The sequence below is a fragment of the Dermacentor andersoni genome, chromosome 7, assembly GCF_023375885.2.
Source record: "Dermacentor andersoni chromosome 7, qqDerAnde1_hic_scaffold, whole genome shotgun sequence".
Taxonomy (NCBI): domain Eukaryota; kingdom Metazoa; phylum Arthropoda; class Arachnida; order Ixodida; family Ixodidae; genus Dermacentor; species Dermacentor andersoni.
In genome coordinates this window covers 52,660,592-52,688,068 of record NC_092820.1, presented here as the reverse complement: position 1 = coordinate 52,688,068, position 27,477 = coordinate 52,660,592, and the positions used below count along the sequence as shown (strand labels likewise).

Genomic DNA, 27,477 nt, shown 5'->3' with positions numbered 1-27,477 from the left:
GCCACTCAGTGGAGCCCTCGACGACCGTCCCGTTCGCCGTCACCAGGCCGTTACCTGTCGCCGCAGCGCCGACCATACACTGGCCCAGCCCGGGGCCGGTCTGCGAGCCCATATCCGGAAAACTAAAAGCAGCAACCGATGGAGGTGCGGTTGCTGTTCGTCGAACTGACGAAGATCCTCCGACGCCGACGGAGACGCCGAAGAGACCATCTCCACGACATAATAATCACACGCCGCCGTCCCGACGAAGTCGGAAAGCCAAGACTACACCGACAAAAGACTACGTGACGACGCGACGTTCCAGCTTCAGTTTAACGCGACGCAGCCGTGATCCGACGCCAAGACCTAACTGCAACGCCAGACAAAGAACCACCGACCTCGACGTGCTTCTCGACGGCCACGCAGTTACCGCCTTAGTGGACACAGGGGCCGATTACTCCGTAATGAGTGGACACATCGCCGCCCAGTTGAAGAAGGTTACGACCGCATGGGAAGGCCCTCAAATTCGGACCGCATGAGGACACCTCATCACGCCGACTGGAATATGCACGGCAAGAATAACCATTCATAACCGGACTTACCCTGCCACCTTCGTTATCCTCCAACAGTGTTCACGAGACGTCATTCTCGGTATGGACTTCCTGAACCAACACGGTGCAATCATCGACCTGCAGTCGAAGTCTATAACGCTGTCGGAAGATAAAGCGACACCGCCGGAGAGCCCTCGTAGTCGCCACGCCTTGAGTGTGCTCGAAGATCAAGTGAGCATCCCGCCTCGCTCCAGCATTGTTATTTCGGTCGGCACAGAAACACCCGCTGACGTAGAAGGCGTCATCGAAGGCGACCAACGTCTATTGGTAGACCGTGAAATTTGCGTCGCAAGAGGGATCGCTCGACTGCATGGAGGGAAAACTGAAGTGTTGCTGACAAACTTCAGCCAGGAGTTCAAGCACATCAACAAGGGCACGACGATCGGGTACATTGAGGAAATTCTGGAAACCAGTAATGCGTTTGTCCTCTCGGATTCCGCCGCATCTGCCCCGACGACCATGGTTCCCGAACCAAACTACGACATTAATCCAAGTCTCCCCATGGGCAAGCAGCAACAGCTCAGAAGTCTGCTCCGACGATACAAAGCCTGCTTTTCGACATCATCGAGGATTCGACAAACACCAGTCGCCAAGCATCGCATAATCACCGAGGAGTGCACTCGACCACTCCGCCAGAGCCCTTACCGAGTTTCACCGCGAGAACGTGAAGCTATAAGAGAACACGTCGACGAAATGCTGCGCGACGACATCATCCAGCCGTCGAAAAGCCCGTGGGCGTCCCCTGTTGTCCTGGTGAAGAAAAAGGACGGAACCCTACGTTTCTGCGTCGATTATCGTCGTCTGAACAAGATCACGAAGAAGGACGTATACCCCCTCCCACGGATAGACGACGCATTGGATCGGCTCTGCAACGCTAAATACTTCTCGTCGATGGACCTCAAGTCTGGCTATTGGCAAATAGAAGTCGACGAAAGAGATCGCGAAAAGACCGCCTTCATCACCCCGGACGGCCTCTACGAGTTCAAGGTTATGCCATTTGGACTGTGCTCGGCGCCCGCAACGTTCCAACGGGTGATGGACACGGGTTTAGCAGGATTGAATTGGCAGACCTGTCTCGTTTATTTGGATGACGTCGTTGTTTTCGCCGGCAATTTCGACGATCACCTTAGGCGGCTTGCAACAGTACTAGAGGCCATCATGTCATCAGGACTTACTCTGAAGCCGGAAAAGTGCCACTTCGCTTACCAGAAGCTTCTATTTTTAGGCCACGTCATCAGCAAATCTGGAGTCCGCCCCGACCCGCAGAAGACAGCTGCCATCGCAAAGTTCCCGCAGCCCATCGACAAGAAGGCAGTGCGTAGATTCCTTGGCATGTGTGCCTACTACAGGCGCTTTGTCAAGGACTTTTCACGCATCGCGGAGCCGCTAACCCATCTAACCAAATGTGATGTCGAGTTCAAGTGGGAAACGCCGCAGGCCGACGCATTTCAAGAACTCAAACGACGCATGCAGTCGCCGCCCGTACTTGCGCACTTCGACGAGCACGCCGATACCGAAATTCACACTGACGCCAGTAGCCTAGGCCTCGGTGCCGTCCTAGTCCAGAGAAAAGATGGACATGAACACGTGATAGCTTACGCTAGCAGGTCGTTGTCAAAAGCGGAAGGCAATTATTCTACAACCGAAAAGGAATGCCTCGCCATCGTTTGGGCTACAGCGAAATTTCGCCCTTACCTATATGGCAGGCCATTCAAAGTGGTCAGCGACCATCACGCGTTGTGTTGGCTAGCTAACTTCAAGGACTCTTCAGGACGGCTGGCACGGTGGAGCCTCAGACTACAAGAATATGACATCACTGTAACATACAAGTCCGGACGAAAACACTCAGATGCCGATTGCCTATCACGCGCCCCCATTGACCCGCCGCCGCAAGATGACGAGGATGACGACGCCTTCCTTGGCATAATAAGCGCGGAAGATTTCGCCAAACAACAACGAGGGGACCCGGAGCTAAAAGCCCTAGTCGAGTATTTGGAAGGGCACACCGACGTTGTCCCTAGGGCATTTAAGCGTGGATTATCTTCGTTCACGCTTCAAAACAACCTACTCGTGAAGAAGAACTTCTCACCAGCCCGCGCCAACTACCTTCTTGTTGTTCCGTCGGCGCTGCGTCCAGAAGTACTGCACGCCCTACATGACGATCCGACCGCTGGGCACCTCGGTTTCTCCCAAACGCTATCGAGGATACAAGAAAAGTATTACTGGCCGCACCTAACCGCCGATGTCGCCCGTTACGTCAAGACATGCTGAGACTGTCAGCGACGCAAGACACCACCGACAAGGCCAGCGGGATTACTACAGCCGATCAAGCCTCCTCACCGACCTTTTCAGCAGATCGGGATGGACTTGTTGGGACCGTTTCCGACATCAACTTCCGGAAATAAGTGGATCGTCGTAGCGACGGACTATCTCACCCGCTTCGCTGAAACTAAAGCTCTACCGAAACGCAGCGCAGCCGAAGTGGCGAAATTTTTCGTCGAGAACATCCTGCTGCGACATGGTGCTCCAGAAGTCCTCATCACCGACAGAGGAACGGCTTTTACAGCAGAGCTCACGCAAGCCATTCTGCAATACAGCCAGACAAGTCACAGGAGGACAACTGCCTACCATCCGCAGACGAATGGTCTCACGGAGCGCCTGAACAAGACCCTCGCCGACATGCTAGCAATGTACGTCGACGTCGAGCACAAGACGTGGGATGCGGTGCTGCCGTACGTAACATTCGCTTATAACACGGCGGTACAAGAAACAACACAGATCACGCCATTTAAGCTGGTTTACGGCAGGAACCCGACGACGACGCTCGACGCTATGCTGCCGCACGTCACTGACGAGGAAAATGTTGACGTCGCTTCCTATCTCCAGCGCGCCGAAGAAGCTCGACAGCTCGCCCGCTTACGGATCAAGAACCAGCAGCGTACCGACAGCCGACAGTACAACCTGCGACGACGCTTCGTCGAGTACCAGCCCGGCGACCGTGTTTGGGTATGGACCCCGATACGCCGACGAGGACTAAGTGAGAAGCTACTGCGACGCTATTTCGGACCCTACAAGGTTATCCGACGTATTGGCGCACTGGACTGTGAGGTCGTGCCAGACGGCATTTCGCATTCACAGCGGCGCCGCGCACGATCTGAAGTGGTCCACGTGGTGCGCCTTAAAGCCTTTTACGGACGCTGACGAACTTCGTCATTTTTGTTCTTTTCTTTGCTACGAGTGCTTTTGTTTATTACCTTCGTTTGTTTGCAGCATCGGGTCGATGCTTTTTAAGAGGGGGGTATTGACACGTGTACTGATCTTTATCGGGCGACCACGTTTCGCCGCTTAACAACTGTAATCGCACAGCGAGGGACGCGCCTGCATGTATCCGACGTTTCTGGAAAGTTATCGATGCTTCTACCCGGCTGTCTGTTGTCGCCGAACCTTGTGTTATCTGATTTCATCGCGTAACGCGAATGGTGTAGAACTTTGTGGAAGGCACGCGGGTCCAAACGATTAGTCTGGAACATTCGACGACTGCTCTATAAAAGCCGACGCGCTTGACCCGCTGATCAGATTTTCGACGATCGCCGACTGTGTTCGCCGCTCTCGTTGTGCTTTAAGTGTAGCCTGTTTTGTGGGCACAGGTTCGCCCAATAAAAGCTAGTTTTGCCTTTCACAGTATTGCTACTGTGTTCTTTGCCGTCACGACCACGTGACAATATATATATTTATATATATATAAATTGTAAGGAAGATAACCAATGTGCGGACAGAGTCAGCAGCATCGGCAGCATCAATCGCGCGGCAGAGACTCGTGCTCGGGAACTGCTCGGTGCATGCTAGAACCGGCGGTCGCTACGAACCCCACTAAATCTCCTTTATAAGCGGTTCTCGGACTCGGACGCTACCGGATGCTACCCTCCGCCATGCCGGACGCCGACCAGCAGACTCTTCCATCGGCACCGGTCCCTTGCGCTGGCACCGTTCGCCAGCGTGAGCCTCCCATCTTCAGCGGAACCGACGACAACGACGTTGAAGAGTGGCTGTCATCCTACGAACGGGTGAGCGTTCACAACAAATGGAATGACTCGGACAATCTGGCTTACATATCATTCCACCTCGCAGGCGTGGTCAGTCTCTTGTTCAGAAATCACGAGAGGGATATCCGAACGTGGTCGGCGTTCAAGACGTCGATTACCGAATTGTTTGACCGACCCGCCGTCAGGAAACTCCGAGCCGAGCAGCGTTTGCCTACACGCGCACAGGACACGGGTGAGACATTCACCAGCTATATAGAAGACGTGCTAGATTTTAGCAGGCGCGTGAACGTTGCCATGACGGAAGCGGAAAAGATCAAGCACGTCATGAAGGGAATCGATGATGACGCGTTCCAGATGCTTCTGGCCAAGGACCCGCGCACTGTTGGTGATGCCATCAGCTTGTGCTATAGCTATGACGAATTACGTAAGCAGCGAGCTCTGACAAGGCGACATCCCACATCGAATGCGGCACCACTCTGCAGCCTCACCACCGCCCAAGAACAAGCCTCCTTGATAACCCAAATCAAGGATTTTGTCCGCGAAGAAATCGAACGACAGCTATCTCTGGTGTGCGTTACTCAGCAGTCTGCCAGCATTTTGCCATCTCATCTCCGTAACGTGATCCATGAAGTAGTCGCGGAAGCGCTGCCGGCTGTTCACCAGCAGGATGTCGTGACTACACCAGTCACTTATGCTACGGTTGCTGCAATGGCCCCTTGCACTGTGCCCGTGCGTCGCTTCCTGCAGCCTGTGCAGCGGCCTCCCCCTCCCGTCTCCTGGACCAACACTGCAGTCGCTAACCCGTGGCGTACGCCGGACAATCGCCCTGTATGCTTCGCATGTAGGTATCCCGGTCATGTCGCAAGGTTCTCCCGCCGCCGATCGCAGGCGTTCGATGACGATCGCCGAGCGCCCTATGTGCCGCCTGATTCAAATGCGCCTTACGGACCCTTCGACCCATCACCAGCTCGCTCCCAGACTAATCGCCGTCCTCGCATCGAACGCCTCCGATCACCCTCCCCACGTCGCCGATCGCTTTCCCCTATGCGTCGACGGCCCGTCTCTAACGAAGAGGGAAACTAGACGACGCAGTTCCTGAGGAAAGAACTGCGCAAGTGTCGACTTGCCGATGTCCTCGTCCTTTACCTGCCAATGTTATTGATGTGTTTCTCGAAAAGGCCGCTACAGTAGCCCTCGTCGTTACCGGTGCCGCTGTTTCAGTTATGCATGCCATGTTTTGCCGTTCGCTTCGCAAAGTGAGGACGTCTCTGTCTGGATTGTCGCTTCGAACGGCGAGTGCTCATACAGGACGGCGTGTGACCATACAGGACGTTTTGTACACGATTGAATTCATAGTTCTTTCATCGTGCTCCCACGCCGTTATTCTAGGATGGGATTTTCTCTCACGCCACAATGCCATCATCAATTGCGCTCGGGCTGAGATTGAACTTTTCCGCCTTGGTGACGTGGCCTCCGTCGATGCTCATCCTGCCGCTAAAATTGTCGTGAAACAAGACACCTGTATTCCCCCGTGCTCTTCAGCATTCGTACCAGTCTTCTGTAGTATCATATCCGACGGGGCGGTCTTATTCATGCCCTCTCATCACTTTGTTACCCGAAAAGCGCTTCCTTTGCCCTTTGCAGCTCTTGATTTTGCCGCCGGTGTTAGCACGATGCCCATTTACAATCACCTTTCATCGTCGCTATCATTGCTCCGCCACGAATGCCTTGGTTACGTCGAGTCGGTCAATTCAACACGGATTGTCTCCGTCCTCGACGAAGTGCCTTCTACTGCCGTCCATGAACTGAGTGCCCTCTCCGTACCCGACGCAACGTGGACTGGTGCGTTCAGCCCATTTATCACCGAAGATCTGACGCATTCGCAGCGATCTGAACTTCTTGTAGTCCTTCAGCACTTCCGCCGTTCTTTCGGCATTGCGCAAACATCTCTTGGCCGTGCATTGACGGTCGAGCTTTACATCGATACTGGCTCTCACTCACAGCTGCGACAAAGACCATATCGCGTGTCCGCTACGGAACGTCGCGTCATTGCAGACCAGGTCGATGACATGCTCCGTCGAGGCGTCATTCAGGCTTCCCAAAGTCCATGGGCCTCTCCCGTGGTCCTTGTAACAAAAAAGAACGGTCCCATCCGCTTCTGTGCTGATTTTCGGTGGTTGAACAAGATCACGCTGAAGGACGTCTACCCATTACCACGCATCGATGATGCTCTGGATTGTTTGCAGGGAGCTAGGTTCTTTTCTTCACTGGATTTGCGGTCAGCCTACTGGCAAGTTCCGATGGCAGAGGCCGATCGCCCAAAAACTGCCTTTGTTACACCAGAGGGCTTGTATGAATTCACCGTCATACCTTTCGGACTTTGCAATGCACCTGCTATGTTCGAAAGAATGATGGATAATGTTCTGCGTGGCCTCAAATGGAAAATCTGTCTCTGCTATCTTGACGACATTGTGGTGTTCGCCCCTGTTCGCACCTGCTCCGCCTCCAGCACGTACTCACTTGCTTGACCAACGCTGGGTTTCAACTTAACCTGAAGAAGTGTCGATTTGCTGTTCGTCAGCTCACAATTTTAGGCTATGTCGTGTCAAAGGAGGGCACTCGCCCGGATCCCGAGACGCTGCGTGCTGTTACTGCGTTCCCAAAACCTACCACTATGAAAGAGCTAGGCACTTTTATCGGCCTCTGCTCTTACTTCCGGCGATTCGTTCGAAACTTTAAGTCAATTATATCGCCTCTCACGCAGCTCCTTCAGGGCGCTACAGATCTCTCATCGTGGTCTCCAGCGTGTGACGACGCCTTCACAACCTTGCACCGTCTTCTCACGACGCCACCCATCCTTCGCCATTTTGACCCTCAAGCGCCAACCGAACTCCATACCGATGCAAGCGGTGTAGGCCTTGGCGCTGTGTTAGTACAGCGTCAAGCTAGCCACACAGAATACGTCGTCGCGTACACGAGTCGCACGTTAAGCAAGGCGGAGACCAATTACAGCGTTACAGAAAAGAAGTGTTTGGCCATTGTGTGGGCGCTTGGCAAGTTTCGCCCGTATTTATACGGCCGATCGTTCGACATAGTGACTGACCACTACGCACGATGTAGTGACCCATCGGGCCGCCTTGCCCGCTGGGCATTGCGAATCCAAGAATATGACATCCCCGTGGTTTACCGTTCCGGGCGAAAGCACTCCGACGCTGACGCGCTATCCCGATCGCCGCTGTCCCCGAAGGCCAGTCACGACTCCCCTTGCGAGTGCACATTATCCTCTCTGGACGTTGACACTATCGCTGCTGCACAGTGTAATGATCCCTGGACTGCATCTCTGCTCGACCTTCTCTCGGATACGTCGAAAATTCCGGCGTCACGTACGCTTCGGCGCCAAGTTCCTCATTTTGCCATTCGAGACCAGCTACTATATCGACGCAACTATGCCCCAGAGGGACGCACCTCGTTACTCGTCATTCCGAGAATCTTGCAATCAGAGATCTGCTCCTCGTTCCACGTCGACCCTCAGTGTGGCCACGCGGGAGTCTTCAAAACCTACGAAAGACTTCGACACCGCTATTACTGGCGGGGAATGTACAATTTCGTTCGAAAGTTCGTCCGCTCTTATCCTGAGTGCCAACGCCGGAAAGCGCCACCGCAGAACTCCGCCGGTGAACTCCAGCCTTTACAATGCCCATCCCGACCCTATGATCGCGTGGGCATAGACCTCTACGGGCCACTTCCGTTGACTCCTACCAGCAACAGGTGGATAATCGTTGCGGTAGACCACTTAACCCGTTATGAGGAGACTGCTGCTCTACCAAATACTACAGCGCATGAGGTCACCAGTTTCACACTTCGTCGTTTTCTCCTTCGTCATGGAGGTCCACGTGAACATTTAAGCGACAGAGGCCGCCCCTTCTTATCTGAAGTCATCGAACAACTGCTTGCTGAATGCGCTATTGTTCATCGTAAATGCACTGCTTATCACCCACAGACTAACGGGACCACGGAACGCTTTAGTCGAACTCTTGGTGACATGCTCGCCATGTATGTCTCACCTGATACCTCTAATTGGGACCTAGTTCTTCCGTTTGTCACCTACACCTACGACACCGCGACTCAGGCCACTACCAGATTCTCACCCATTTAGCTTCTTTACGGCCTTCATCCTTCGCACACAATTGACGCCATTCTGCCCTACCGGCCGGACCCATCCGAATGCCTGCCGATCGCGGAAGCCGCCAGACACGCCAAGGAATGCCGCCAGCTGGCCCGCCGATTGACCTCGGAAGACCACAACAGTCAAAAAGCCATTCGCGATGCCCAGAACTATACTCCCACTTTTCACCCGGGCGCTCTCGTCTGGTTGTTAGTGCCGCGCCGCACGCCTGGGCTCGCTTCAAAACTCTTTCCGAAGTACGACGGGCCATACCGCGCTCTCGAGAGAACATCACCCATTAATTACCTGGTTGAGCCGCTAACGCCGCCGTCCGACATGGGACGTCGTAACCGCGAAGTCGTTCACGTTCAGCGTCTCTGGCCGTATCACCATTCTACCGTCCTTCCAGAAAACTAAGTCACCAGTATGGCTCCTTTATTTCCGCGGGGCCATTGTAAGGAAGATACCCAATGTGCGGACAGAGTCAGCAGCATCGGCAGCATCAAGCGCGCGGCAGAGGCTCGTGGTAGGGAACTGCTCGGTGCATGCTAGAACCGGCGGTCGCTACGAACCCCAATAAATCCACTTTATAATATATATATATATATATATATATATATATATATATATATAATATAAAGTGGATTTATTGGGGTATATATATATATATATATATATATATATATATATATATATTGATACACGGCAGAAGCATATTTAAACAACGCGTGCAGGTTCCTGCGCCCCCTCAAGAGGACAACGGCGTATTGGAGAAAAAGAAGACGAAATGATGGCACGTGTTTTCGCCGCACGCACTTGCATCGTAGATGGCCGTCGTCAGCGTCTACAAGAAGAAGAGGTGAAGCGACGCTCGAGAGAGAAGAAGAAGGCATTCTTGATCTCCTCTTCAGAACGCGGCAGTCCTTTTTATTTACTCCCAGGGCACAAGTTAGCCCACAATAAATAGTTGTGTCTGGACTCCCTTAATTGTTCGTTACAATTCTGGTGGAGGTGCGGGGTAATGACTTCCAGCCCAATTCGAGTTGGAGAAAGCAGCCCGGAACCACGCCATCTCAAACCCAACGAGTTCACGCCTGTCCACCAGCGCACGAGCCGTCGCCTACGTGGTGAGCCGCCTGAGTTTCCTCTTTTGCCGGAGCAAACTATAATAGCAGCAGCAGACAATCCTGAAATGACATCCCAGACAGCCTCAACCCGCATCGTCGTCGATCAGCCGCGGACGCCGGAGCCTTTTCACGGCGATACCTTCGAAGACGCCGAGGACTGGTTGGAAGGCTTTGAGCGCGTCGCTGACTACAATGGATGGGACGAAAACCGGAAGCTCCGCAACGTTTGCTTCGCGTTGTAAGACTGTGCGCGAACGTGGTTTGAAAACCATGAAGCTGTCCTCCGGTCGTGGAATGACTTCCGACGAGAGCTGTTGGCCACGTATCCGAGCACAGACCGCCGGGAAAAAGCTGAAGCCGCTTTGCAAGCAAGAAGCCAACGAAACAACGAAAGCGTGGCAATGTATATCGAAGATATGTCCCGCTTATTCCGCCGGGCCGATCCGAGCATGAGCGAGGACAAGAAGCTTCGGCACCTGATGCGCAGTGTGAAGCAGGAGCTTTTTGCAGGTTTGGTTCGGAGCCCTCCGCTCACCGTCACCGAATTCCGCTCCGAGGCGACAACTATGGAAAGGACTCTTCAACAGCGTGCGAGACTCTACAACCGCGAGATGAACGTCGCCTCCATGGATATGATGTCGGGAATGTTCGGGAACAGCGTCGAGGTCTTACGAGAACTCATAAGATCTGTGGTTCGAGAAGAGCTCCAGAGGCAACAGCTGAACAACGGCCCCACAGCGGTCTCTTCGTTAGCAGAAGTGGTTCGCGAAGAAGTGAGACACGCAGTCCGCGAACAGCGCCCGCCAGCACAGCCGCAAGCGTCGTCACCGGTACGGCCGACGGTATCGTACGCCGAGGTACTCAGAGGATCTCCAGGACGTACTTTCATCGCGGCAACTGCGCATGTACCCGAACCTCGGTTCTTGCCGTCTCCACCGGAGACGAGATTCCGGAAGGCCGAAATATGGCGCACTCCTGATAGAATCCCACTGTGCTACCACTACGGCGAAGCTGGTCATCTCTACAGGATGTGCGAATACCGCAGAGCGGGACTTCGGGGGTTTTCCGTAAATGCTCCTTGCCCAAGACACGGTGAACGCCCTTTCGAGATCCAAGAGTATTTGTCAACACGCCAAAGCCCGCAGACTTCACAGCAACATCAACCTCGGTCAACAGTGCAGCTGAGGTATCGATCACCGAGCTCGCGTCCATCCTCAAGCTCTCCAAGGCGACGCCCCCAAAGCCCACGTCGGGAAATCTAATACCGGCGACCTGTGGAGGTGAGGCCGCTGTCGATGCAAGAACAGAGCCTCCAGCGCTGAACGACGGACGCGAGAGCAGTTGCGGAAAAAGTGACGTTGCTTCAGATTTATGTGTGTTTATAGACGGCTGCGAAATTACTGCTTTAGTAGACACAGGCGCAGACCATTCCGTTATGAGTAAAGTGCTTGCCAGAAGACTGAAAAAAGTGCTGACTCTTTGGAGAGGACCGCAAATTCGAACCACCGGAGGACACCTTATCAGCCCGGTGGGCAGGTGCACTTCTAGAATCGGAATACGCAGCTTTACATACGTCGCCAGTTTCATTGTCCTGTCAGAATGTTCAAGGGATTTAATTATTGGAATGGACTTTTTGCAGGCGAATGGTGCAGTTATCAACTTGCAGGAATGCTGTGTGTCGTTCTCAACGAAGCACGCCATCGCGACCTTCGAGTGTGAAGAACAATTTGATGCTCTTCAGATTGTAGACGACGACGTCACGATACCCCCAAGCTCCAGCATAGCTGTCGCCGTAAGAAGCACCGTATTCAGCGACTATGAAGGAATAGCAGACAGTAACACTGGGCTCTTACTCGAAAAAGGGATCTGTATGGCAAGGGGTCTGGTTCAGCTGCGTGACGGGTGCTCGAATGTCTTCCTGACTAATTTTGTAAATGAAGTCCAGCATGTTGCGAAGGGAACTGTCATTGCCCGCCTTAATGCTTATGAACAGATTACGGATTTGAGCCCTTCCGATGCTGCACTACTGGATTCTGACAACGTAGACTCCATACTCGCATCTGTCAACATCGAAGCAGCACTATCACCGAGCCAGAAGCAGCAAATAGAGAACCTTGTACGAGAATTCGCCTCGTGTTTCTCAATGACATCGAAAGTTCAGAGAACATCCATCGCCAAACACCGTATCATTGTCGACGAAGCTGTGAGGCCTATTTGCCAGCATCCCTACCGAGTGTCACCGAAGGAGAGAGAGATCATCAGCAAACAAGTCGAAGAAATGCTTAGAGACGACGTAATTCAACCATCGACCAGCCCGTGGGCTTCGCCTGTGGTGTTGGTGAAGAAAAAGGATCAGACCTTGCGCTTCTGCGTTGATTATCGGAAGCTAAACGTCGTCACAAAGCGGGATGTCTATCCCCTTCCGAGGATCCATGACACCCTCGATAGACTACGTGATGCGAAATTCTTTTCCTCTCTCGACCTCAAAAGCGGATACTGGCAAATAGAACTAGACGAACGAGATCGTGAGAAGACAGCATTCGTCACACCTGACGGACTATACGAATTCAAGGTACTTCCGTTCGGCCTCTGTTCCGCACCTGCCACCTTTCAGCGGATGATGGACACTGTGCTCTCCGGGTTAAAGTGGCAGTCCTGTCTGGTTTATCTTGACGACGTCGTGATTTTTTCTACCACCTTTGCTCAGCATGTGAAACGACTAAAGACTGTGCTCAAAACTATTAGTTCAGCAGGGCTGACGATAAAGCCACAAAAATGTCACTTCGGCTTCCATGAGCTCCTTTTCCTCGGCCATGTGATTAGCTCCGAAGGCATCCGTCCTGACCCTGAGAAGACCGCAGCAGTAGAAAGGTTTCCTAGACCAACTGATAAAAAGGCCGTTAGGCGATTCCTAGGACTTTGTGCCTACTACAGGCGTTTCATCAAAAATTTTTCAAAGATTGCCGAGCCATTAACGCAATTAACGAAAGAAGATATGCCTTTCGTCTGGCAAAGTGAACAAGAAGATGCATTCAATGAGCTACGACGGCGACTTCAAAACCACCTGGTCCTTGCGCAATTTGATGAGGAAGCGGAAACAGACATCCACACAGACGCCAGCAATTTAGGACTCGGTGCCGTCCTCGTTCAATGGCAAAACGGAGAGGAAAGAGTGATTGCATACGCCAGCCGCTCTCTTTCGAGGGCTGAAATCAACTATTCAGCCACCGAAAAAGAATGCCTCGCAGTAATATGGGCCGTAGGAAAATTCCGACCATACTTATACCTGAAAGATCCTTATGGACGACTTGCTAGATGGAGTCTGAGGCTGCAGGAATACGACATAACGGTCGTGTACAAGTCAGGTCGCAAGCACAGTGACGCTGATTGTTTATCACGTGCGCCGGCCGAATCTCCTCCTGTGAAAGATGGACACGACTTTCCGTTTCTTGGAGCCGTGACCACATCTGAGATGGCCGAACACCAACAGTCTGACGCTGAGTTGCTCCTACTCATCAGGCACCTCGAGGGACACCCCGTCCATGTTCCGCGAGTTTTCTGCCGGGGATTGTCATCGTATGTGATGAGAAATGGTGTCCTGTACAAAAGAAATTTTGAGCACAGCACAGAGAAATTTCTACTCGTCGTTCCTTCAGATTTGCGATCCGAAATCTTGGAAGCCTGTCACGATGACCCATCAGCAGGACACCTCGGATTGAGCAGAACGTTCGCCCGAATTCATGCTAAGTACTACTGGCCAAAGCTATTGACTTCAGTACAGCATTATGTACGAACATGTCGGGGTTGCCAAAGACGCAAAACGCCTCCATTAAAACCCGCAGGCCTCCCTCAACCAATAGAACCCCCAGGAGCCCCGTTCGAACAAGTAGGAATGGACTTGCTCGGTCCCTTTCCGACATCGTCATCAGGGAAACGATGGATTGTAGTAACGACGGATTACCTAACCCGATATGCCGAGACATCCTCTCTCATCAGTGCAACGGCTGTCGAAGTGGCTGAATTCTTTGTGACCAAGATAGTATTACGACACGGTGCCCCTGCAATTATTATCACGGACCGAGGAACTTCGTTCACAGCCGATTCGACGCAATCCATTATGAAACTGACTCATACCAGCCACAGGAAAACAACTGCCTATCACCCTCAAACAAATGGGCTAACCGAGCGATTGAACAGGACGCTGACCGATATGCTGTCAATTTACGTAGACTTAGAGCACCGTACATGGGACCAGATACTACCCTATGCAACATTCGCCTACAATACCGCATTGCAAGAGACCACTCAGGTAACGCCATTCCAGCTTGTTTTTGGTCGAACAGTTACCACACCCTTGGATGCAATGCTCCCTGTCAGCGACAGTACAGAACAGAACCCTGACACCAGCGACTTTACAGAGAGGGCCGAAGAAGCACATCAGCTGGCGCGACATCGCATCGACGCGGACCGATACAACCTGCGGCGAAGGGAAGTCGAGTATGCCCCAGGCGACAGAGTATGGGTGTGGACTCCCGTGCGGACGCGCGGCCTCTCCGAAAAGCTTTTGCGCCGTTATTTCGGCCCTTACCGAGTACTTCGCCGCATCAGTCCCCTGAACTACGAAGTTACGCCAGAAGGACAAGTGAGCTCATCACGATGCCGGCGTCGCACGGAAACTGTACATGTGGTCAGACTGAAGCCATATTATGACAGGCAGTGAATGTTCGACCAAACATCTATTTTGTGCCATATACCACTTTAGTATGAACAACAGCTTGTGAACAATTTAGTCGCTGTACGCATCGGGACGATGCGTTTTGGAGGGGGGATAATGACACAAGGCAGAAACGTATTTAAACAACGCGCGCAGGTTCATGCGCCCCCTCAAGAGGACAACGGCGTATTGGAGAAAAAGAAGACGAAATGATGGCACGTGTTTTCGCCGCACGCACTTGCATCGTAGATGGCCGTCGTCAGCGTCTACAAGAAGAAGAAGAGGTGAAGCGACGCTCGAGAGAGAAGAAGAAGGCATTCTTGATCTCCTCTTCAGAACGTGGCAGTCCTTTTTATTTACCCCCAGGGCACAAGTTAGCCCACAATAAATAGTTGTGTCTGGACTCCCTTAATTGTTCGTTACAATATATATATATATATATATATATATATATTATGCAGTATTTCAGTGAACAGTTTCAAGAATGTTTAAACGTTGCCTGTGGCGGATAACACAATTCTAGTCCATGATCTGGTCTGCTCTTTGAGGCGCGCACTACTTACCCAAAAGATTTGAAATGAATAATCCACTAAAAAACGAGAACTCACTAATTAACTTTCTAACTAATTACTTTATTAGCTTTATTCCAAATTTAGAATTCTAGCAGGGCAATCCACTCGGAATGAATTCTCTATAGGACACAAGTTTCGGAATAATATTTCCCGAGCTTTGCGGAGAAATGCATTGGCGTTCCAGTCATTTTTGTTAACAAAACGTCATTTTATCTATTGAAGCACAGAAGTAACTGTAACGCCAATGCGATTCTACGTTAGTTTTGGGAATTAATATCTCAAAACTGGTGTCTCCCTCAATATTAATTCCAAGTGGATTCGCCTTGTGAACGCCACGGCTAGAATTCGTAAATTGTAGTAGGGACCATAAGGTAATTCGGTAAAAAAGTCTTTAGTGAATTTTCTTAAATAGTTGATTTTGAATTTTATTTCTCTGTGCAAGTGGCGCCGCTTTGCGTAGACGGCAACATGAACTAGAATTGAACAATCTGCCACAGGCAACCTTTAAAAAAAATGTGAAGGGGTGCTCTCAAGCACCCTGCATATGTACGATTGGAAGTGAAGAGAAAGTATTAAGACGACCTTTAAAAGGTAAATTATTTGAGCGATGCTATAAAGTAAGCCTAAGAAGTATTTATTTTTAGCAGTTTTAACCAGTGAGCTAGCATTTATTAGGGTTTACAATAAGGTTCCCATATTTTTAAATACAGTCTACCTACACAGGAAAAGGAGACTGGGGAGACACAGAGCGTCGTGTGTTCCCCCGCTCTTTTTCTTTGTCCTCCACCGATAGCACTGATTTTAATTAATATGGGAAATGAACAAGTCCCCATATCTGCCAATAGTTTGATGTACACATAGTAAGTACATTTTTCGAAACCCCAATTAAGAGACCAGTCCACCGGCAAAACTGCGTCAGTTTGCCTTCTGACGTCCTCACGTTTATATATATATATATATATATAAAATTTACGCGAGCTTTACTGGTGTTCCCTATCTGTTGGCTTCATATAGCATCTGGTTGTCAGTAACAACGGTCATGCCTCTCACTCACATTTATGCAGACGTATTTGCAAGGCAACCCACCTACCATCCACCAACTTAAAAATATATAGATACTAGTATACGCCACTCAAATCATGTCCACGAATTTTACGGTATCATCAAGAAAGCGCAAGTAATGTTTGTTTCCTTATATAGAATTTGTCATCTCATATTAACTATGAAAAAAATTGTTGCTCTAATTCTCATTTTGTCATGTGTAGGGAGTAAGAGCCGTAAGAGACATCAAATTGCTGTGTTTCGAAATAGGTATGTACATTGCATGGTTACTTTTCCTAGAGGAGCGGGAACGCTCGAGAAAGATGAAAAACATCACTTGACAGTTCACCTGTGGTTTTTCTCGTAACTCAGGTCAGCCCACATAGATATGAAATGAAAAACACCACGTGACTGCACACATGCAGTTTTTCTCCTAGTTCATGTTCCTGCGTAGCAGAAAAACACGTGCTGTTTTTGTCGCTGCTCTGCCCAGTAACAGATGAACCGCTGGCTTTCCCACTAGGTATAACTGAGCGCACTGCTATGCCGAGTTCTCAGATGCGCAGCCACAAATCATTTTTCATGTCCTGCTGGTTTTGCCTCGTCGTCGGGAAAGTTTGACATGCGCTGTGCATCTCAATGGAAGCTCCTCATTTTGACGGATCTACGTATTTAATACAAACCCCTCGCTTACACCTTCACGATCACAACAACGTTAATTGTTAGCAAAATACATTGATAAAATTACACAGAATTAAGTTTATAACATAATTGTCTAACCGGATGTGAGGCCCAAAATTACTTGTGGTTTTTTAACAAGACACTAAATACCAATAACTTTTCTTACTTATGTGGAAAAATCCTGCTTTTATTAAAACTTAGTGCCCATGATACCGGGTACAATTATTGTTTAGGATACTGCTTTAATATATAACTTATGTAGCTGTTGTGGCTGCTTCATCAGTTGAGAATATATGAAGACTCCCACTCTCTGCTTAGATTGTTGTCACACCTTAATTTGTTTTATTATAAACGGTACGACACAGTAAAGGCAGACCACCAAATGTAACACTGATACTGAGAGGGATTTCAGTGTAATACTCGTGGTAATAGACAATTATGGGCGGAACGAGAGAAGGTTAAGGGAGCTCACCACCTAGCCACCATAGTTTTCGCATAATTCAAGATAGCTTACAACTTGGCGCGCATCATCCTTCCCCCTTATATACCACATTGTCCACAACATCTTACCGTTTAGCGCATTATTGCAGTATTTAAAGCTTAAACTGAATGCAAATAATGCACAATTTTCCTCTTCGCACTAGATTGGCTAACCCTCAGTTACCATACATTATACGATGGCCCATTAACCAACACTTCCGCACGTCGAGTTATTCCTAACCTGCGCTGAAATGTCACTGCTCAGTGGGTCACCTATGCAAAGTAGCATTCACTTTATTGACTGAATACATATGTAAACACTTGGGAAAGCTTAAAGCTCACATGAAAACTAACCTTCTTGACAAAGACTGTCATTATGTGTTTGAACGCACCACATTGTTTTAATGTGTAAGCATTCATATGACACTTCACGCACTTTCCTATCTGTGTACATATGTCTGTATTTAAGAATATTCCCGCCTACACGGGGCACTGGGTAGTGCATGGTCAAATGAGCAGCGCATTGGGCTAATGTGCAGGGGCCACAGGGTTTGAAATTAACAATCCTACCAAATTTGGCCACTGAGTATGTGCACGTTTGCGGCTCTCCCACGAAACTCTTCCACGCCAACATGGAGTTGTCTAGTGGCGGGACTGTGTGGGTGCCGCTGTTCGAATAAATTTTGATGCCAACTTGAACCACTGAGTATGTGCCATCGATGTCTGCTGGTGTTACATTAGTCTTTGTGATGCTAACCTGGGTGAGTGGGTATGGGCGAGTACATGTGTGTCGCATTTCAATTAGCATAATTGACGCCAACTTGGACAATTAAGCATGGGCCATTACGAATGTGCCGCTCTGCAATGATAAAAAGATACCGGATACTGTTCCGATGTTGAGCGGAATCAAATGCACCTCACAAGCGACCCTCAGGACCAACAAGCCGACGTTTTATCAGACGGCACCACAAATGCACTAGGTTGTTGTCGCTTTTTCAATAAACGCTGTTACGTTTCGCCTACAACGCGCGGTATAGCCGGCGCGGATGCAACGGACGCCGGAACTTCGTTCAAAGCGGCGGACATTTTGGCCCGTTCGGAGCTCCCGCAGTCTCCCCGCCAAGCGCGTCCAGGCGTGTTTCAGTGCCACGTGTCTTCGTGTGTGCGTGTGTGTGTGTGTGCCCACGCTTGTCAAAGCGCGGCAGCCGGGGAGAGGAGCTCCCCAAGTGTGAAGCGAGGAGGTCTGACAGGCGCCAGCTTGGCGATGCGTCACTACACTCGTCTCAACGTGTCTCTCAGTCTGTCCGTACCCGCCGTGACGCGGTCTCGTCACGAGGCCTTCCTTCTTGCCCTCAACTGCGAAAGTATAAGAGCAGCTGCCCCGGACGCCAAGAGAGAGGCTCCGATTTCTTCTGTCGAGTTACGTGCTCTCCCGTCTCTCACTTCGGTCGACCTGACCGCCCGCTCTTTTGCGATGTTATAATAAACCAGTTGTTCTGTTACCAGTCGACTCATGCTTTGCCGGGACCTTCGGATGCTTCCAGTGCCCCAGGCCGCCAGGCCAACGCTACCCTTGGGGCTTGCGACCCATTTGCAACAACGGGCGTCAGCGCTGAGTTTGCAACAACTCGTGCCAGCGGTGCGATTCCAAGAGCTGGTTGCCAGCGGTGAGATCGCGACAACGGAGGCCAGCAGCGAAGAGATGCGGTTGACTGTATGCTGAGCAGCACAACGACCATCCGGGAGCAGTGCAACGAGCCCTGTGTGATGACTGGTTGCCTGCAGCGGAACGACTGCGCTGAATTCTTGGCTGCGAGGTTTGGTGAGTGCGGGACTTTCTTCTTCTGAGTTTTGCCAGGCTTTTGTTAGTGTCAGAAACAGAGCTGGTAATTGTGGTTGTCGTTGCTGCCGGGTTAGTTTGCGGCAAGACAATAGTAGGCAGTAGAGAAAGCAGCATTCAGAGCAGCCATGGATTTGAAGTCGTTGCGCAAACCGAAATTGCTGGAGCTTGCAAGAGAGTTGGGTCTGGATGTCTCAGACAAACTCAGAAAACCGGAACTGCTAAGGGCTATTCTTGAGTTAGAAGCTGAGGATGACGAGCTGTCGGAATGCCTTGAGACCATTGAGGAGCGGGCAAAAAGACAGGAGCGCGAACTTAAAGAACAGAAACAGGAGCGCGAACGAAAATAACAAAAAGAAAAAGAAGAGCGCGACCGTCCACACGCTTTGGAAATGAAGCGTCTCGAGGTAGAGATGGAACGCGCTCGTAATGGAAGTCAGGCACACGGTGCAGGAGAACGAGTATCGTTCAAAATGACTGACCTGATGCGGCCGTTTAAGCTTGGAGAGGACATTGGTTTGTTCCTGGTTAACTTTGAGCGAACGTGCGAGAAGCAGGGGTTCTCTCGGGAAACGTGGCCACAGCGCTTGCTCACTTTGTTACCCGGCGAGGCGGCCGACGTAGTCGCTCGCTTGAAAAGAGAGGAGGCAGAGGATTTCGACCAAGTGAAATCGAGTCTGCTAAAAAAGTACAGGCTGTCCGCGGAGGCGTTCCGTCGGAAGTTTCGGGAAAATGAGAAAGGCAAAAGTGAGTCATATACAGAGTTTGCCTACAGGCTTATGTCAAACATGCAGGAGTGGCTCAAAGAAGAGAAAGCGTTTGGTGACCACGAGAAAGTTCTGCAGTGTTTCGGGCTAGAACAGTTTTATAGTCGGTTACCTGAGAACGTGCGGTACTGGGTCTTGGATAGGCCAGACGTTAGTACGGTGGCTAGAGCCGCTGAGCTAGCCGAGGAGTTTGTGACGCGTCGGGCTCGCGGAGCTAAGGACGGTCAAAAGGGTGAATTTGGCTCCAAGTTTGAGAGGCCGAAGTTCACACCCATGAGAGCAAAGGAGGACACACGTAGTTCGGATGCGAGTGAAAGCAGTCCGACCGAACGTAAGGAGACGGCGGCAGCCGAAGCCGAACGCAGAAAACGGTTCGAGATGAGGCAAGCGCGCGTGTGTTATACGTGTCAGAAGCCGGGTCACTTTTCGGCGCAGTGTCCAGAAACAAAAACAAAAGTCGTGTTTTTGTCATTATGCAGCACTGACGAGAACATGAAGCTTCTCGAGCCTTACATGCGAGACCTCCTCGTGAACGGGAAAGAGTGCCGAGTGCTTCGCGATTCCGCAGCTACACTGGATGTAGTTCACCCCTCCTACGTGGAACCCTATATGTTCACGGGCGAGTGCGCATGGATCAAGCAAGCCGTGGAAGCTCATAGCGTGTGTCTGCCCGTAGCAAAAGTGCTTATTGAAGGACCTTTCGGAGCACTTGAGACAGAGGCCGCAGTGTCATCTATGCTGCCCCCCCAGTACCCGTACCTATTTTCGAACAGGTCCGATCACCTCCTGCGCGAGAAGGGGCTTTTGTTTGGTGAGGCTAGCGTTCAGGCCTTAACCAGATCGAAGGTTCGGGAGCTCGCTGCAAAGGCGGTAGTTGCGGGACCGACGTTGTCGAACAATGAAAAAGGGTCAGAGGCGCAGCAAGCCGATATTCAGAGCACGCCCGAACTGAATAAAATTGAGCCTGTAGCGTTAAAGGCACCAGATACTGGAGAGGAAATTCCCGATGCGGGAAAGTTAGAAGAGCTATCTGCAGATTTGCTCATCGCGCCTACGTCAGACGGACTTAATAGGTTGCTAAAAGTCAGCCGGTCGGCTTTGATAGCCGAGCAAAAGAAGGATGGCAGCCTAGAAAACATACGCTGCATTGTCAAGGAAGGTATCGCCAAGAAAAATGCTCGCTTTGTGGAAAGAGGTGGGGTCCTGTACCGGAAGTATCTAGACCGCAGGGGAGTGGAGTTCGATCAACTGATCGTGCCTCAGTGCTACCGTCAGGATCTGTTGCGCTTGTCGCATGGGGGTTCGTGGTCCGGACACCTAGGAGTTAAGAAAACTAAGGACCGTCTCTTGCAAGAGTACTATTGGCCAGGGTGTTTTCGGGACGCAGACCACTTTGTGAAGACATGTGACACCTGTCAGCGGGTGGGCAAACCAGGGGACAAATCGAGGGCGCCGTTGAAGTTGGTACCTATCATTACGGAGCCTTTTAGACGGCTCGTTATTGATACAGTGGGACCTCTGCCGGTAACAACCACGGGGTACAGACACATTTTGACTGTGATCTGCCCAGCGACAAAGTCCCCTGAAGCAGTACCGCTTAAGGAACTCAGCTCAGTTGAGATAGTCAATGCACTACTGTCCATATTTGCGCGAGTTGGTTTTCCTGCGGAAATCCAATCAGATCAGGGCACAGTGTTTACTAGCGCTTTGACGACAGCCTTTCTCGAAAGGTGCGGGGTAAAGCTGTTATACAGCTCAGTGCACCACCCCCAGTCGAATTCCGTTGAGAAGCTCCACTCCGTCATGAAGCGCGTGTTTAGAGCATTGTGTTTTGTACAACAAACTGACTGGGAGCTGTGTGTGCCTGGGGTGATGTTTGCATTGAGGACCGCGCCGCATGCGGCTACGGGGTTTTCGCCAGCTGAGCTAGTGTACGGTCGCTCGCTGCGATCTCCGCTTCGCATGCTTCGAGAAGGATCACTGCCCTCTCCAATGGCTGCAGACCATCTCTCCCAAAAATGGCCGCCTCCTGCGCTGGAGCCTCGCTTTGCAACAATATTCCTTTGAGGTGCGTTACAAAAAGGGGAGTCTCAACGGTAACGCCGATGGCTTAAGTCGAAGCCCCTAACGTGGGAATCAGCCTCAAAATTGTTTGTTACTGATGTTTTTCTTCCTGAGGCAGGATTTTTAACATATTGCTTTTGTGTAGTGTTTCAAAGTGATGGTGTGCTTTCTCGTGCAATTTTCCAATTTGTGGACGTGTTCTGAGTGCTGCTAAACTACTGTAAGGAACTAGGCAGCAGTAAAAAAGGGGAAAGAGCCTGGCAGGGCTTAGTGAGGGTTGTGCCGTGCTTTCTGACTGAGCGGTTGAGTTTCGGCGTAGTTCTAACGCTTGCCGGGAACGAGAACAAAAATGTCAACTCTCCCGAAGTCACTTTGCAGTGTCCTGGGTGAACCTGAACGAGAGAACGAGGCCTTCTCTGTGCGCTGCGCTCAAGAAACGCCGAAGGACGCCCGACTTCGGTTATGAGCATCATCGAGCGACATCCCTCCGGACAGCGGATGCAGTCCCCTGACCATCGGGATCTCCTTCCCCCGGCGGGGCGGTCTGTTACGTTTCGCCTACAACGCGCGGTATAGCCGGCGCGGATGCAACGGACGCCGGAGCTTCGTTCAAAGCGGCGGACATTTTGGCCCGTTCGGAGCTCCCGCAGTCTCCCCGCCAAGCGCGTCCAGGCGTGTTTCAGTGCCACGTGTCTTCGTGTTTGCGTGTGTGTGTGTGTGCCCACGCTTGTCAAAGCGCGGCAGCCGGGGAGAGGAGCTCCCCAAGTGTGAAGCGAGGAGGTCTGACAGGCGCCAGCTTGGCGATGCGTCACTACACTCGTCTCAACGTGTCTCTCAGTCTGTCCGTACCCGCCGTCACGCGGTCTCGTCACGAGGCCTTCCTTCTTGCCCTCAACTGCGAAAGTATAAGAGCAGCTGCCCCGGACGCCAAGAGAGAGGCTCCGATTTCTTCTGTCGAGTTACGTGCTCTCCCGTCTCTCACTTCGGTCGACCTGACCGCCCGCTCTTTTGCGATGTTAGAATAAACCAGTTGTTCTGTTACCAGTCGACTCATGCTTTGCCGGGACCTTCGGATGCTTCCAGTGCCCCAGGCCGCCAGGCCAACGCTACCCTTGGGGCTTGCGACCCATTTGCAACAACGGGCGTCAGCACTGAGGTTCCAACAACGCCTTTCATACCAACGCCTTAACGTTGTGTGCCGCTCTTGAAGGAACCTCTCTCCAACTTGCGTTATTCAGTATGTGCCACTTAGTGTGCAGCAAGCTAGGGAATGATTCTCAGCCTTCTCACTTCTCGTCTCGGAGTCCACGCGCCGGCTTGTCGGCTACGCCACAACATGGCGCAGCTTGTGCAGAAAGTAGCGCGACAAATGGACCCGGTTTGCGCATGACGCGGTTGTATCTCTTTTGCACGCACTGACCCACCATGCATTTCGGAGGCCACGAACAGACTTCGCAGTACGGCGCTACATGGAGCAGAGTGCTCTTCAGCATGCGCGAAGAATGATTCCTGCTGGAGTACACGCCTCACACGTAAATCTTTTCAACGGTGGCAATACGTTGTGCCGCTATATTGATTTAATGCGGAACGTGTTGCTGACGACAGTCACAGTGAGATCGGTTGTGTGCAATTTTAATGCCTTATCATTCTTTGGGTACATCACGCACATTCCTGGGGCTATCTATCTATCTATCTATCTATCTATCTATCTATCTATCTATCTATCTATCTATCTATCTATCTATCTATCTATCTATCTATCTATCTATCTATCTATCTATCTATCTATCTATCTATCTATCTATCTATCTATCTAATCATTTATCCGTCTACCTGGGTCACTGGATAGTGGGTGGACGAATGCTTAGCACACCTGGCTGCTATGCTGAGGTAAGGAATTTGAAAACCAACAATCAGTTCAGTTCAGTTCAGTTTTCTTTCCTTAAAGACACCTTTGCTAAGGGTATTACATGAGGGGTGGGTAAAGTTGATAATGCAAACATAAACACAGGTATACAGAAAAATTGGTGCAAGAAAGCTACATTTTCGCGAGTGCGTAAAAACAGAAAGAATAATGCGTGAAAAAGCAGGTTATTCATTAACCAACAATGACAAATTTTCGAAGAATGATGTCGGGCAAGTGATTGCAGCGACGTGGTGGATAGTCGGATAATCGGATGTTTAACAGTCTGGTAATGTTTAACAGTCTGGGAAGAGAACAGCAGTTTACGATAGGTAGCGTGGCACTGGAAGTGGTAAGGGAATAGATCTACTTAGGACAGGTAGCGACTGCGGATCCGGATCATGAGACTGAAATAATCAGAGGAATAAGAATGAGCCTGGGTGCATTTGGCAGGCATTCTCAGATCATCAACAGCAGGTTGCTATTATCCCTCAAGAGAAAAGTGCATAACAGATGTGTCTTACCAGTACTCACGTACGGGGCAGAAATTCGGAGGCTTATGAAAAAGGTTCCACTTAAATTGAGGGCGACGCAACGATCTATAGAAAGAATGATAGGTGTAACGTTAAGAGATAAGAAAACAGCAGATTGGGTGAGGGAACAAACGCGAGCTAATGACATCCTAGTTGAAATAAAGAAACAGATATGGGCATGGGCAGGACATGTAATGATGAGGGAAGATAACCGATGGTCATTAAGGGTTACGCACTGGATTCCAAGGGAAGGGAAGCGTAGCAGGGGGCGGCAGAAAATTAGGTGGGCGGATGAGATTAAGAAGTTTTTGAAGATTAAGAAGAGGCCTTTGCCCCGTAGTTGGCGTAAGCAGGCTGATGATGATGGTGACATACGTGCCTTTCTTCAACAAAACGCTTTCCCGCCGACATGGGCCACTGTAGATGCGGGACAGGGCTGGCACAGCTGTTCAACTAAAAGCTTTTGCGCCGACTTTGAGCACGGGTTAGTTTCACTCCTTGTGCTCTGGTCTTCAATCAACGTTCTTGACGTCCACTCGGACCACGACCAGTAGGTATGTGCCGCTCTTCAATGAACGTTTTTGACGCATACTTTGCTAACTAGGTATGTGCCACTGAGAATGTGTCCCGGTACAATGATGAAAAAGCTCCCTAAAATTTCTCGGATACTGAGCAGAATGGAACCAACGTCACAAATGATCGTCATGGACAGCAACCCAACGCATTAGCAGGCTCTGCCAGAAATCCACTGGCTAGGTGCCACTTTTATTTAACGCCCTTGAAGCCAACGCTTTACAGAGCAGCGCCATGAATGTACTGTGTACGTGCAGCTGTTCGATGAACGTCTTGCCAACTTGGATCACCGAGCATTTGCCGCTAGAAGCGCGAGGGAGAAGTTCGGTTGGCGCCATGACGCCTTTCTCATCATTCGCTCGCACCGGCGCGTCGTCCATTTCGGATGGCACCTCAAGCTTCGTGGTGGCGGCGTTCGGTGGCCCCGGGTGTTATTAGGGAAGCGCAAAAGAACAGTGCCGCTGTAATACACGCCCCATACCTAAATCATTTTGACAATGGCATTAAGTTGTTTGACAGTAAAGATTCAATGCTAACGCATTACTGTCGCCAGCCATCGTGAGATGGGTGCTGCTGCATTTTTTATATTGATCGTCTTAACCGTCTCGTGCGTGCGATACATTCTCTAATAGATGAAAACTCCTACCTTGTCCTTGGGAACACCTATGGCCCGGCATTTTTCAGCCACCTCGCTTAAAGCGAGTATATTTCTCGCTGTAAGGGAAAGCCAGCAACCTAATGACGCAAATCGAAGAGCCGTTCCTTCGCCAATTCCCGATGATGCACCTGTATTTGGAAAAATAGTATTAAGTGTTAGATAACACTCTTTATGATAATGGGATCGTATTGTGAAAGAACTGTGTCGTATTGAACTAAACAGTGCAGATGAATGATTGACAATGAGTCTATTTTGAGTTTCTGGTTGTGTACAGCGCAGTGTAATCTTCTACTTTTCCAACCTAAGAAAATATGCTTACGATGGCTTGTAAAAGTCTATCTTAGGGGTGAGCGTCTCACTTCAGTTGTTTTTTTTTACCGGAGTTGCTTGAAAATCCCATTTCAGAACAAAGTTTTTTTATCGGCCCAAGGACGTTCAGTATGAGAGACAAATTCTGCGGGAAACAACACTGTGTAGGAGGTTCGATGAACAAAATAACTAATTTACGAAGATTTTACACTTACTATCAAGTACACGTGTCACTATCTAGAAAACCAAGCTTGGCTCACAAGATTTTGTTTTTATCCAACCTATTCAGAGCGATTACTGCTGGTCCTTCTCACCTTTTAAACCAAGTTCATTTTTTGGCATTCCGTCTTTTTATTACTGCTTGCATTACGGTCCTATATATGGCCCGTTGTGACAACCTTTCGATGTCGATCAAATCCAGAAGAGCTGATCTACCGTGATTCGTCGGGGCAGTATGCAGCCCCAACAACTTAAATTCTTTTACCTTGCTGCACTGCCACGCCTCTCAATATGAACGATCCTTTTAGTACATAAAACGCCATTAGTTGCATTTGCTTTGTGCAAAAAATGAAAGCGCTAGATTAACAAGGTCGGACACAAAGTATTCTTACCTGTGATCAGCACCACTTTACTCTTCATATTCAGCTTGTCGATCAAATGTACCTGAGAGAACACAAAGGCACGGCAAAGCAACGAGTTAAATAGTTTTTGCATTAACCACTACTACATCAAATGTGAACAGTTGTGAGCGGTTGGGCAGCTTGCTGGGGAGGCATAACTCACACCTGCCGTGAACCCTAACTTGCATCCTTCCTGCTTGTTTTATGTGAAATGTCGACATCATGGTGATTTATTATTTTCTGGTTCTATATAGTGACAAACGCTCAAACCCTGCACCACACAACTATTGAATGAAGTCTTATCCGGCCTAGAGGCTGTTGAACTTCCGTTTCAAAGGAGAGGGCCATTTGCATCATCATTATCATATATGGATATCAAACTTAACAAAAGTTTAAATGCAGACAAGCCCTTCATGCGACATTTTTATAGAGCTGACCATGTTTACTCTAAATCTAATAGTGAGTAGATTAAATGTTGTCATTTCTAACAACCAAGAATAAAGAGTACACAAACTCAATTAACTACAGGTATATCGATAGAAGAAATTAAATGTAGTGATTGTCGTTTTTTTCTAAAATATGGCAGTTTCATTGACCCTGCTTTTATAGAATCTGACACACACAGAAGTGGTATAGCAACATGACGAGAAATGAATAAATTTAGTCGGCGGTGAAGGTCCTACATCACATGGTTAACAAATCTGGGATAGCGAGTTCGTTTCATGGTAGCACTCTCGACGCTTCAGTTCATTAACACTTAAAATATCGGCAGCGGAGGCGAGCTAATTCCCTTTCGT

The 27,477-nt window shown here is 50.1% G+C and overlaps 1 protein-coding gene across 1 annotated transcript in view; it reads right to left on the bottom strand.

The window, feature by feature from the left end:
- Nucleotides 1-26,740, bottom strand: part of LOC126534449 (3-oxoacyl-[acyl-carrier-protein] reductase FabG-like) — a 123,819-nt gene extending 97,079 nt beyond the window's left edge. The window contains exons 1-2 of the mRNA XM_072289197.1: nucleotides 26,672-26,740; nucleotides 25,740-25,879 (exon numbers count right to left, since the gene is read on the bottom strand). Coding sequence (XP_072145298.1) covers nucleotides 25,740-25,879; nucleotides 26,672-26,699 — 168 coding nt within the window. The 5' untranslated portion in view covers nucleotides 26,700-26,740. The remainder of the gene's footprint in view (nucleotides 1-25,739; nucleotides 25,880-26,671) is intronic.
- Between the last annotated feature and the right edge of the window lie 737 nt (nucleotides 26,741-27,477).